At 36.3% G+C, this 12,584-nt stretch overlaps 1 protein-coding gene and 1 long non-coding RNA gene across 2 annotated transcripts; one reads left to right on the plus strand and one right to left on the minus strand.

Moving 5' to 3' along the window:
* Positions 1-4,111: 4,111 nt before the first annotated feature.
* LOC121394189 lies at positions 4,112-10,480 on the minus strand. The gene is made up of 3 exons (XR_005961544.1): positions 10,459-10,480; positions 8,581-8,631; positions 4,112-4,138 (listed from the first exon to the last, which is right to left on the minus strand). It is a non-coding gene; the product is annotated as an uncharacterized LOC121394189 (long non-coding RNA).
* A 410-nt stretch (positions 10,481-10,890) lies between these two features.
* LOC108717827 (ATPase inhibitor, mitochondrial) lies at positions 10,891-11,315 on the plus strand. The gene has a single exon (XM_018265211.2). It carries the CDS (start codon positions 10,891-10,893, stop codon positions 11,164-11,166), a length of 276 nt encoding a protein of 91 aa, XP_018120700.1. The 3' UTR covers positions 11,167-11,315.
* Positions 11,316-12,584: the final 1,269 nt, after the last annotated feature.

Here is a 12,584-nt window from a genome sequence, read left to right on the forward strand (position 1 = left end):
TGACTGTTCTGTAGATTACACTTGAATTACTATCATTCCTTTTCTTTTTTTGGCCATTTTCCTTTTCCTCAAGATAATTATGTCCGGAGGAGCGACAAAGATTTATCTTGCTACTTTCTAGGTCTGGGCAAGTTTGCTGCCAACTTTTCTTCAGAATGTTTCACCCTTCATATTTTCTTGGTGCTTATAGATGTGAAACTGTAAACGAACCCAAGAGTGGTCATACAAAGCACAGATTCTTTGTATTTGTTTTTGATTTATTTGTATTTGATTTATCTGTAGGGGATATGCGCTTGTACTAGACAAACTGTTATTGACTTAATAATAGTGGCAAACATTATTTAGCCTAGCATATGTTCAACATCATATATTTCTTTAACACTTTCTCACATTGTTTGCTCTTAATAAAATAAAAATAGATTTAATAACTGTGTATTATTCATTGCTCTCTAGTCCTCGCTTTTATTTTGTTGTATCCATTCTTTCTATCTATCTCAGTATATTTAATTTTTTAGTTTACAGCTGTAAAGTGCTTTGAATTCTTTTGAGTTTTAATGCTTTATGTAATAATAATGATGAAGCCCCTACTGGGACAGAAATTGGTAGTGGAAGAGTAATTTTTTACCATGAAAAATTATGCCTTGTAGGATGATTATGGGATAATGAATATAGGGAATATTTTACCATTGTTGTAAAATATGGGGGATTTCACCACCAAGAAGTTCCATGAGCAATAAAAGCATGCAACCAGAGGAGGAGTAGGTCATTTCTTTTTTTTCTTTCCTTTTTTTTTACCTTCAGTTTTCATTTTATTGGCTTGGTTTTGTTAAATCTATGTATTGCAATTTATATTATTTTGGCAACCAGCATGTAAAGAAGATTATTTTTCGAGGAGACAGTATTTGTAACACCTGTTTGCTTGGTAAGAAGTATTTTTAGGGAGATTCTTATTCAGAGATAAGGCTTTTCTTGGAGATGACTGTTAACATCTCTAATGTCATAGTGTGATGAAAAAAAGAATATAATTAGCTGGATATTGGACTCTCTTGTTTGTTATGTCTGCAGGGAAATCATCAACCACTTTGGAAGTAGTAAAGATTACCAGGCATAGCAATAGAATGTAATTAACTCCATCTCAGTTTGAATCATACATTGCTATCTGTCGGGCTAAGCCATTGTGGATAGTTGCAGCCTCTATTAGTTAAATGTGCTGTAAATGTTTAATTCCAATTGAAGAAACTTGTTCATTGTATACCCCTAATTTGGTGTAAACTGTATTTAGTAACTATAAATCACACAATATAGCTTTTACTCTGGGGAACCTGTGTGGACTATCAACCCCTGGCACAGTCTCTCAATGCCACAGTCCCACACCGGGTGGATAAATGCACAATCACTCCGGTCAGTTCAATATCCTTTCCCCAAGAGCTCTTAAGTCCCCAGGTAGCACTACCTGCCCCATGGTACTTTTCCCTTTGAAAGTAGTAGCTGCTCCCACATGGCAGTTACACAAGAAAGACCTGTCCTCACCCTGGGGAAACACACAGTAGCCAAAGTATTCACAGGCAGGAGATAGAAACTGGCTCTCCCTAATGCTCAAATACTTTCTCTAGCAGAGCAAAACTTAGCATTTCATTCTCCTTCTTCCTGGAAACTCCTTTTAAGTAGCTGTGTCACTCTCCACAGATCTGATTCTCTGTAGCTGCTGCAGCAGGGATTTTCCATTTCTAAGCTCTGTGGAAAACCCTGTGTATTTGGCTCCAAAGTCAGGCACTCCCCCTCTCCCAGGATGCACTGGGGCACCCAGCCAATTGGATAGCTCTCCAGCCTGTAACTGGGCTGGATGATGTCACAGACAGAAAAACAGGGGAAGGATTTGTCTGATCTCCTACAGTTGTTTTTTATTATAACAATTGGCAGAATAATACAAATATCTTGTTATTCATTTGTGTGCCTTCCGTATTAACAAAAACATAATGGTACAATAATTATATATCTACACTATATAATTCTATATCTTTTTATTGCCCAAATCTGTTAACACATTCTTGCCTTCTAATTAACTTCAAGATCCCAGTGATAATGAAAATCATAAAAAAAATCATAAAATGTTATGCTGACAGCTGCAGCTTGATCCCAAGGTGTAGTTGATAAATGATTTTAGATGCTTTGGGACCCCTCCAAAAGGCTTCCAATATTATGTTTTATTTTGTGCTTTAATATATGTAATAGGTTTGTAGAGAGCCTTGAATTTGCCATTCTGGTTATAACAGTAAAACAATTGCAATACAATTGGCTGCTCAGTTATTTTCTAGGCAATGTGAGTATTGAAGCCCTACAATTGTAGCCGTTCTAACCTCAAACACTGGCATATTCCAGTTTGCAAAACAATACCAACAATTGTAAAAGTGCAGGACATTACTTTATTATATTTACCACTAAGCCGATTCACTTCTTCTTGTTATTAGCAGCCTGTTAGTTTGACTAAAAACTAAATAGAATAGTGCAACTTGAAGGGTTGTTAAATGGTATTTTTATGGTTTCATTTTCTATTTGTTTAGTACTTACATAATGATATTTATATTCAAAGGCTTAAAAGGTTTTACATACAATTTTAGCAGACTCTTTCTAGTCTTAACTCCTCTGTACTCCTTCTAAAATAATCCTTCATATCTTCTCCCAAATGCACTCCACACCTATATGCAACGTATATGAGCAAAATGAATAAAAACATATGCCCAAAATAAAGTTCGGCCTATTATCTTAATTGCATTTTTTTAAATTAGTTTAGTATGTTGTTATAAATCATTACTGTGCTTTCAAACTGATTATCTTCCCATAAATTAGTGGAGTCTTACAGGTGCAGAAGTCCATTATGTAGGGGGAACATGGAGTAGCTTCAGTGTCTCTGTTTGCCCGGTTTAGCTCAATAAATAAGAAAAACCTTTATTTTGACAATTGCAAAATGTGTGCAGCACAAGCCCTAATCAAGGGGGTGCAATGTCTTCTTAATCAGACAATTTTTCTGCAATCATCCAGCAGGGGGAACATACATACTGTATACAAATACAGAATTTCCATCTGAAACTACAAACTATCCTCATTCTACCCATACCACACCAAGACCACACCCTTATCTGTCAGGTCTTTGGTTTTTGCAATAGATTTTGGTACCGTTCACAAACTTCCAGCAGTGCCAAGAATAAGGACAGAAACAGGAACAAAGTATATTCATATTGTATATTGTATAGTATGGCCTATTTATTCACACCATAAGGCTAGGGCCAGAAATCAACCTGGTGACATTCTTTGTACTATGCATTTTGGAATAATGTGAAATGGAAATATAGGATTAAGATTTTGGAAACAAGTGCATGAAAATCTATCACCTCACCATTTCCTATAGGATCATTTGTTTTCCTGCTAAATGTAGATGTTCTAATGCAAACTGCCATCTTTATTTTGTCTTGTGAAACACTAATTTATTTATAAATACACACATCTTTTTGTGTTGTCTTCTGCTTTGGATTATTCTGATTCACTATTGTTATAACCAGCAGGCAGAGTTGGCCTATCATCAAGATGTGCCAATTAAGGAAGAATAAAAAAAAGGGTAAAACTTGCTTCGAAACAGGAATCTGCTTGGTTTTAGAAATAAAATTTGTCACTGTAGCTGAAGGCTTGACTGGAGGTCAGAGCTAGGGATGTAGCGAACTGCCGATTTGTTTGGCGAACACCGGCAAAAAATGTGAACGTTCGTGAACAGTTCGCGAACTTCGAACACCGCTAAAATCGTTCGATTCGAACGATCGAAGGATTTTAATCGTTCGATCGAAGGATTTTCATTCGAATCGAACGATCGAAGCCATTCGATCGAATGCTTTTCATTGAATCGAATGCTTACAATCGTTCGAACGAATGGAAATCATTTGATTTTTAGCGGTCGAAGGAATTCGAATGGTCGAATGGTCGAACGATCGAACGCGAACTCAAAATGCGAACGTTCCCAAACGTTCGCGAACATTCGGCGGACGCGAACGGTCGAAGTTCGCGCGAACTAGTTCGCGGGCGAACAGTTCGCTACATCCCTAGTCAGAGCACTGCGTAGACTGATGGGTATGTGCTTGCATGTCAAAGCCTTGAAGCAGAGTAAAAGAAAGCCAAGGAATTATTCACAGCCATGAATTATAAGATGCTACCATTATCTAAAAATGTGATGTCATACACACAGACACTTGCTTAGAAACAGGAATCCTGTATCATTTATATACTTTCAAGTAGAATACAAGTTACATACTTCAAGTAGAATTTTTTTTTTTTTTTTTTTGGGATAATGTAATAGTTTGGAGGTTTGTATTACTTCTCATTTAAGACATGCTTTTTTTTAATCAAAAAGGATTTAAACTATTTAAAAACAATAATGAAGTATAACCTTTGAATAATTTGGTTTCAAAGACACTTCTAAATAATGCACAAACTGTAAAGTTGCTTAACCCAGATTTACTATTTAAGTTAAAGTGGCAATACACTAGTTATACAGGAGCAGTGACCAGCTCCATGTTGTAGCTCAGGTGATCCCACTGGTGTCTAATAAAAGGGCAGCCAAGTATGGAGGTTTACTTTGAAAGCAGCAAGTTAAGTTGCAGGTAATACCTAGTCCCTTTGTAAAATGTATAATGAAGCAATAGAATTCTTAATGAATCAGATAAAATTGAGCATAGGACTGGCCAGATATGGGATGACTTTGACGTAGTTGGCCAGCTTAAATATATTGCAATATATGGACAAACAATCCCTGTTTTGTTTAAAGGGTAAGGCATTTTTTAGTAGCAGTATGCACAAAATGTCGCTGTCTTAAATATATTGATAATGGGTTGAGTGCAGAGGACTCTTGTATTTGAATACACTAGTTGACCCTTTAGAGCATACAGCTGGTCAGTCATGGGCTCATTAAATGGATACTGTACAACTGGCCATGGACATGGATGGCCACATTGTGTTGTTCCACCCAAACTATTGAATCTGCAGGAAGGGAAGAAACTCCACTTCCTTAACTGCAGATATACCATTCACCCATCAACAAGCTAGAACAAAATTTTTGTTTGGAAAGATTACGTTTAGTCTTCAAGGTTTCTGAAGCACCCTTTCAGCTGCATTCATTTATCATATTCATTGCTAGGGATTTGGAGCATCTAGGGGGAGCATGCTTAGAATTAGTTTGTGTGTTGCTCAACCACAAAAATGTTACCAGGTTTTAGAAAGAAAGCCTGGGCAGCCTGCGTACTCTTTACAAAACTGATTTTTAGGAGCAGATTTATCAAGGGTCGAATTTAGAAGTAAAAAATACTTCGAATATCAAATTTGAATTTTTTTCATCGAATTTGGGTATTCTGCGGTCGAAGTAAAATCGTTCGATCAAACGATTAAATCCTTTGAATCAAACAATTGGAACTATTTTATCGTACAATCGAACGATTTTACTTCGACTTCAAAAAATAGAAAAATGCTGTAGAAGGTCCCCATAGGCTAACATAGCACTTTGGCAGGTTTAATTTGGCAAAATATTAAAGAGACAGTTCTTAGATTATCGAATGGTCGAATATTCTAACTATTTTACTTTGAATTGAATTCGAAGCAAATTCAAAGTCGTAGTATCCTATTCGATGGTCTAAGTATCCAAAAAATTACTTTGAATTTCACATTTTTTTACTACGAAAATTCCCTCAAATTCACTTAGACCCTTGATAAATCTGCCCCTTATGTAATGAAAGTATTAATCTGAAAAACAGACAGATAGACTAATAAATAAAGGATAGAGTAATAAATATAGGCATAAATGTGTCTTATGGAAGGAATGCATTTGAACTTAATAGTTTGGTGAATGGTTTGAATAGTGATGCAAAAAAATTGTCACAGTTGCAAACACATTGCAGCAGTTCTGCATTAAAAACAGAAAAGATCTTTTGTGGTGCTGGTCCTGTAAGACAATTAAATTACAAACACAAATTCATTGTAATTAATCAGGCCCTCACCCAATAATTGTTGACATTGAAAGGCCTATACATTATTGCCAAGCTTCGCTGCATTGGGATGTTGGTTTCGAGTGGAAGACAATGTTGGTGGTTGAGTCTGTACTACACCTTAGTACAGTGATACCCAACTAGTGGCTTGTGAGTAACATGTTGTTCACCGGCCCATTGAATGTTGCTCCCAGTGACCTCAAAGCAGGTGCTTATTTTTTAATTCCTGGCTTACATAAAAAGTATACTGCCAAATAGAGACTCCTGTAGGCTGCAAGTCCACATAGGGGTTACCAATAGCCAATCATAGCCCGTATTTGGCACACCAGGAACTTTTTTCATGCTTATGTTGCTCCAACTTTTTTTTACATTTGAAAATGGGGACCCCTGTACATACATGTTTAATCTACTTCCATCACCTTTGCATTATTATTATTATGGTAGCCATGCCCTCTAGATGAAATTGAGTACGAAGGAGATAGTTTGAAATCTAAAGTGGCCACAAGATGATTCTTCCAAGCTTTGTGGTTTGGAAGGCTGACAGCATGGTTAAGCCACTTTCTGTCATATGCCAGCTGTAAAGCAGCATTGACAAGACACAATTCTGGTACAGACATAGTTTTTTCTGATCAAGGGTTTATAGAGGTAAATTGGGTTTTAATAGAAGTCACGCAAGTAGGTATAAGGAGAGTCTTTTACCAGACTTCCCACTTAGTAGATCTACAGCTGCCTTAGATCTGGAAGTCTATACAATCCTATTGCAAGCACCTTTCCAATCACATTTGGGTTGTATGGAGCAAAATCAATATATGAAGCTGCTAGGCTAATGTTCTGTGTGGAACCAGCTTGGGGGCAGACAGGGTAAGAGTAATCATAGAACCAGAACTTTACAATTTTGTCAAACGTTCACTCTTGCCTTGTTTCCTGGATAGACATAATAAAAAGAACTATATTAACCGGAAAGAGTTTGTAGAAAATAATTAGAATACGTTGAGGGTCATATATGGGATGTCTTACCCATTATTCTTGATTAACAGGAAAAGATTCCTGTTGCCTCAACCTATTGCGTTTTTCCTGTCATAGAAACAAGCATCCATGTGTTGGGTTAAATTAGAGCCTCTGTCGTAGACTGAGTTGTAATCATATGCTGGACAAGGACATCTAAGAATTTTATTTTGCCTCAGTTAACATGACTTATAGGCAATCAGAGTTAGAGAGTGCTAATTTTAATCACATTTTTTCTACTTTACGTAAAATGTAAAAAATGAAATATGGATACTCTAGAAATACTTGGAAATGGCTTCAGTATGTCAGGAAATCTTTATGATAGCATTTTATTAGAACTTTAAATATTGATAACCTTTTCTGTCAATAGTTCATATCTGCCAAAATGTAAATTAGCAGAGATACATCCTTTGTGCTTTTTTCCTGCTGGGCATTTTCTCCTTACTTCCTGTAAATGTTAATGTTCCCTTCATTCACTCTAATCTGTATTCAAGGTAGCAATGGCTTAATTAAGATCCTATAACCTTGCTACATGATCAGTGGCAAACAGCCTCAGTACATTCATCAAATTAAACCATTTGAATTTTTTTCTTCTTTCTTATATTTCTCCATTCCTCCCAAAAATTATGATTTCTATTCAAAACAATATATCTTTTTGTAATAAGGTTTGCAACATCTGCTCTTAGACTGTAAAGACTCTGTAGCATGAAAATATTATATTACTATTATATAGTTACTGGTTGATCAAAACTCCTGTATACCAAGGTCTCAATGAGCCAGGTCAGAAGAAAGAGACACCCAATGTAAGGGCATACTCTTGTCTACCTTCTCCATCCACTCTCTCCACTAATACCCATCAAATCTTCCTCTGAACCCACCCCCACTCATTATACTTACTTACCCACAACCACTTTGGCTCCATGTGCTGCTTCTCGATGTGCAATACTCAGAGGGCCACAGTTATAAAAGGCAGCTGAGGCATGTGCCTGACTCCCTATGTCCCCACCCAGTTCAAACCTAAGCTCATACCTTGGCCTACCCATAGTTCCAACCCTGTTTGCAACTCTTGTTTTAAGTGTTTAAAAGGCAAACATATATTTTGTAACATGAACCCATGTATTATTGTAAACTACTTTAGGTATAATTTATAAAAAGTGTAAAATTTGGGCACAACATTCATAGGATACTCCAATGTTGATGCTAATTTGTGGCCATGATGGTTGATAATGAGCCAATTATGTTTGTGTTTTACTTGCACCATTGGGTGAGAATTGCTGCATTTATGTCATGGTATCCTTCTTCAAGGGCCTGTGTTAATTCAATGGCTCCCTTGCGATGGTATGCCCTTTACTTTGTGCCTTATTCAGCAAAATCTATTCAACAAGACATTTGGTTCTAGGTGCAAATATAGAAGAGTGTTTTGATGCACTGCAACACAAACCTTTTATGGCTTTTGGATTATTCCATGTTTTATTATGTCCCAGTTATTCTAGCAAACAATGGTTTAATGACAGACTGGAAGATAAAGATAAAATTCAAAACAAAAGAATCTAACCTGAGCATTAATCTGGTTGCTGTGCATCAAGATAATGCTTTTAATTTCAAGCTACAAAAAGAAAGAGACGGACCTGAAAGGAAAATAATTCATAGACCACAAAAAGAGGGGAACAAAGAATAAAAGCAAATTTCCACAGAATATTGTCCCTTCTCATAATAAAATGTAACATTCTTCACAGGAACTATTAAGTATCCTAGACACGGCTTAATACAGGTCTATTTTGATTTGTTTAGGAAGCTTTATTATTAAACAGAAATCAAATCATAATACACTTCACTGTAAATGGAAAGCATGCAGACAATTAAACTTGGCCTCATAAACAATATAAAAGGCATAATGCCCTTATATTGTAAAATACTACTACAATTGAGTGGTGTGGTAATATAAAAGCACATGGCTGCAGGTTGATTAATTTTATATAGGTAATGTTAATGGAAAATTCCCAGGGTGAATTTCAGAGATTGAAATCAACAATAGAGAAGAACTGGTGTACAGCAAATTCAGTAGGGTTTTTACTATCCTGCACTAAGCTGTGTTCCTTTCATAGTAAACTTCATAATCACTGTAAAATAGTAGTTAGAGGAGAGCACTCATGTACTCTACTATTTTATGGACTAATATGGGATTGCGGTAACCCTTTATGGAGGATTGAGGCACCGGCAAACTTATTCTAGCATCGGCAGAGCGAAGGAACAATCTCCCTAATGTTCATAATCACTGTACTTGCCATTTACCAGAGCACAATAAAGGGCAATAAGAAAACGACCATGTGGACATGCCTTGGAAGAGGACTTCCATAATAGGAATAATAATAAGTCATATAAAAGAAAAGAAAAAATAGCGTCAGCAAGAAAACGTTGCCTTTTGTAATGTATAATTTTGTGTTTAAGTCCTGCTTCAAGGTGGAGTAAAAAGTTTTATTACATGTTCTATTGCACTCTATAAAATGCACAAGGGTCCCTAAGTCGTTTTTCAGGTTTGCAAAGGAAAAAATGTTTGTGCAATGGAAACATATTTTTGCGTTGCGCGTATATATTCTGGTAATTATTTTATTGCATTCCCCCATTTGGGTTTACTGCTTCCTTTTATATCAGATGTCAAGACAAACAGAACTGTTTAGACTTGTGTATGCAGTATTCTCTCCAGCCTCTTCTAGCTGGGCACGTTGCCTGGCTTTTTTTGTGTAAATCTTGTAGCTCTGCTTTCACCTTAGAATCTGCCCCTACAACAACAGATATGGAAGAGCATCCCATGGTGCTGATTCAGAGATCACTTTTGTCCAGGGTCTGGCTGCAATATTTACCTTGCACCAGGGCAAAGTAGCCCTCACCTTGCCACCTTCCATCGGTTGAACTGGGTCACAAAAGTATATGGCCCCCAATGCAGACTTTGTATTCCAACTTGTACGTCTGAATAGAATCATCATAGCCCACGGAATAGAATCCATTAATATAGGATAGAGGTAAATTATTGTGCTATTTCAAGAACAATGATAGTGGTTACAAAGTAAGAATTTTCAAATAAATTTTATGATGGTAAAAGTTACTAATAGTTCTTGGTAATCCTGACTTTGTGAACCAGCCCTTGTGTAATTATCTAAATCTCTGAAATAGATAAATATGGCAATTCCCTTTGTGCTTGTGTAGTTTATCTAGTATTACATAGCTTTGAAAGCAATATGTTTTTTAAACCAATCACAGATTTTTGCATAGCTGATGGAATTAACTTAAAAGTACTGTTTCATGGTGACTTCATTGTTATGGCCCCAATTTCCTACATCACTGTCTTACTATGTTACTGTAAGTTTATATATCTGAAGAAACCCAGCCAGTCTGCCTAAATAGAAACCAATTAAATTCACTGTCCGTCACTTACATATTTCCAGGTCAGCAAGTACAAAACATTTTCACCCCCATCGTAGCCTCAAGATTTTCTTTAACTCTTCCACTCAATTTAAATACTTATTGGTCTTGTATGAACACTGAGTGAATAAGACCAAACTCATTGAAATGAGGAACAGTTTGTTTCATAATCAGTTAAGCACTATATGTTGCTTTGTAACAAGAGAAAAACATTTCCTGTATTTACTCTGGCCAACACTCAGTCTGATGCAGCACACATATGTATAATATATTTTGTAGGAGTCATTGCCATACTGTTGCTGCGAGCTCAGCTGATATCTATTTTTCTATGAGAAACAGAAAATCCAAATAAACTGTTTCACCACAAGGTTACATGCATTAAAAATAAATAATTCTGTTTCCCAGAATCCTTAGCGGTACTGACAATGTCAGGTGTGACAGAAACATGGCTGGGTCACTTCTTTGGGCGGGAATAAGGAACGTATTGCTTATGCAGATGCGTGGCTTATCAGACCAGTTGGGTGAATTTGGAAAAGGTGCTGGAGAGGGCGGTGGAAGAGGTGGATCCATAAGGGAGGCTGGTGGAGCCTTCGGCAAACATCAGGCTGCTGAGAAGGGAAGATATTTCAGGCAAAAAGAGCAGGAACAAATCGCTTCACTGAGGAAGCACTATGAGGAAGAGATCCATCATTACAAATTGGAGATTGAGCGTCTGCAGTAGGAAATTGAACGGCACAAGAGCAAGATCAAAAGGCTGAAAGACGACGATTAAATGTAATCACTTTAGCACCACTTTGTAAGCCGTCTCTGTGTTTGAGCACCATTGTTAACAAAATGAGAATGACCTTGTGTGAGATCCTGTTCAGATATCTGCAGATACCTTTCAATAAAATAAAATTATCTTTTAAAGAAAAAAAAATGGGGGAAATATATGTTAGCGATCATGTTTGCGTCATTTTTGAATGATTAAAGACTTTCTCCTAAAGTTTGCGACCAAATTGCTTTTGTGAATGTTCGCAGTGTATGTAATAAAATTTCGCAATCACAAACTATTTTTTGCGACAACATATTTAACGAATCTCCAGAGCAGGTGTTAAAGGTTTACAATGTGCAATTAAGATTGTGATGCAATAAAAGCCTAGAGAAAAATATTACATAGTGACATGGGAATTTTTATTTGCAAAGTTATGCTCTTTTCGAATTTAATTACATTTCCCCCAATAAGTGCAAGGAATTTGTGATGCAAATTATAATAACTTGTGCTTATCCCAACCAAAACTCAGCGCTACCCATCATACTGCGATGATTTATATACCCGTGCCCAATCCACCCCCTTTTTGAGTATTGGCACAAGTATATAAGTAAAATTTGGCAACAGGGTTTGATAGGGGAAGTTTGTCGGAGAAGGGAGCTCCAGGCACACCTCCTACCCATAAACCATCTAGAAAGTAAAGAGTTGCAAAGCCTTTTTGGATTTTTCTGATCCCCAAACAAAATAGAGGATCCCTTCATGCTTTTACATAATGCATTGAAAGTGTCTGCACTTTACACTAGTTACTACACTATATAATCTTTCTCTCTACTTATATTTTTTGCCAGAGGGTTTAAGTGGATGGAAGCTGTTGTCACTGAAGAAAGAGTGAACGCGTGTGAATATAAACTTTAAACATTTTTATTAAGCGCTGAAACCATGCCTTTTTTGGTCTAAAATACTGGATTTAGGACATCATTACAATTAACAGATATATACAATTGTCTCAAAGTAAACTTTTCAGTCCCATTAAAAAGTGACAGCCATCAAATATATCTGTTATTGTCCATATTCTCTCTCTCCTCTATATAAAAGAAATTTAACCTTCATATCTAAAGTGTGATCTTTTGAGTTTCAGTTTAGAGTACTTTTTTTTTGTTTTCAAGATTTTAGCTTTCTTTGATTGCAATATAATGAATTAGAAGCAACAGTATCACCTGCTGTTCATTTCAGCTGAACAGAGCACAGCTGGAATATATTAAAGGGATATTGTCATGGGAAAACATGTTTTTTCAAAACGCAGTTAATAGTGCTGCTCCAGCAAACTTCTGTACTGAAATTCATTTCTCAAAAGAGCAAACAGATTTTTTATATTAAATTTTGAAATC

Source organism: Xenopus laevis, chromosome 5S (assembly GCF_017654675.1).
Source record: "Xenopus laevis strain J_2021 chromosome 5S, Xenopus_laevis_v10.1, whole genome shotgun sequence".
NCBI classification, from domain to species: domain Eukaryota; kingdom Metazoa; phylum Chordata; class Amphibia; order Anura; family Pipidae; genus Xenopus; species Xenopus laevis.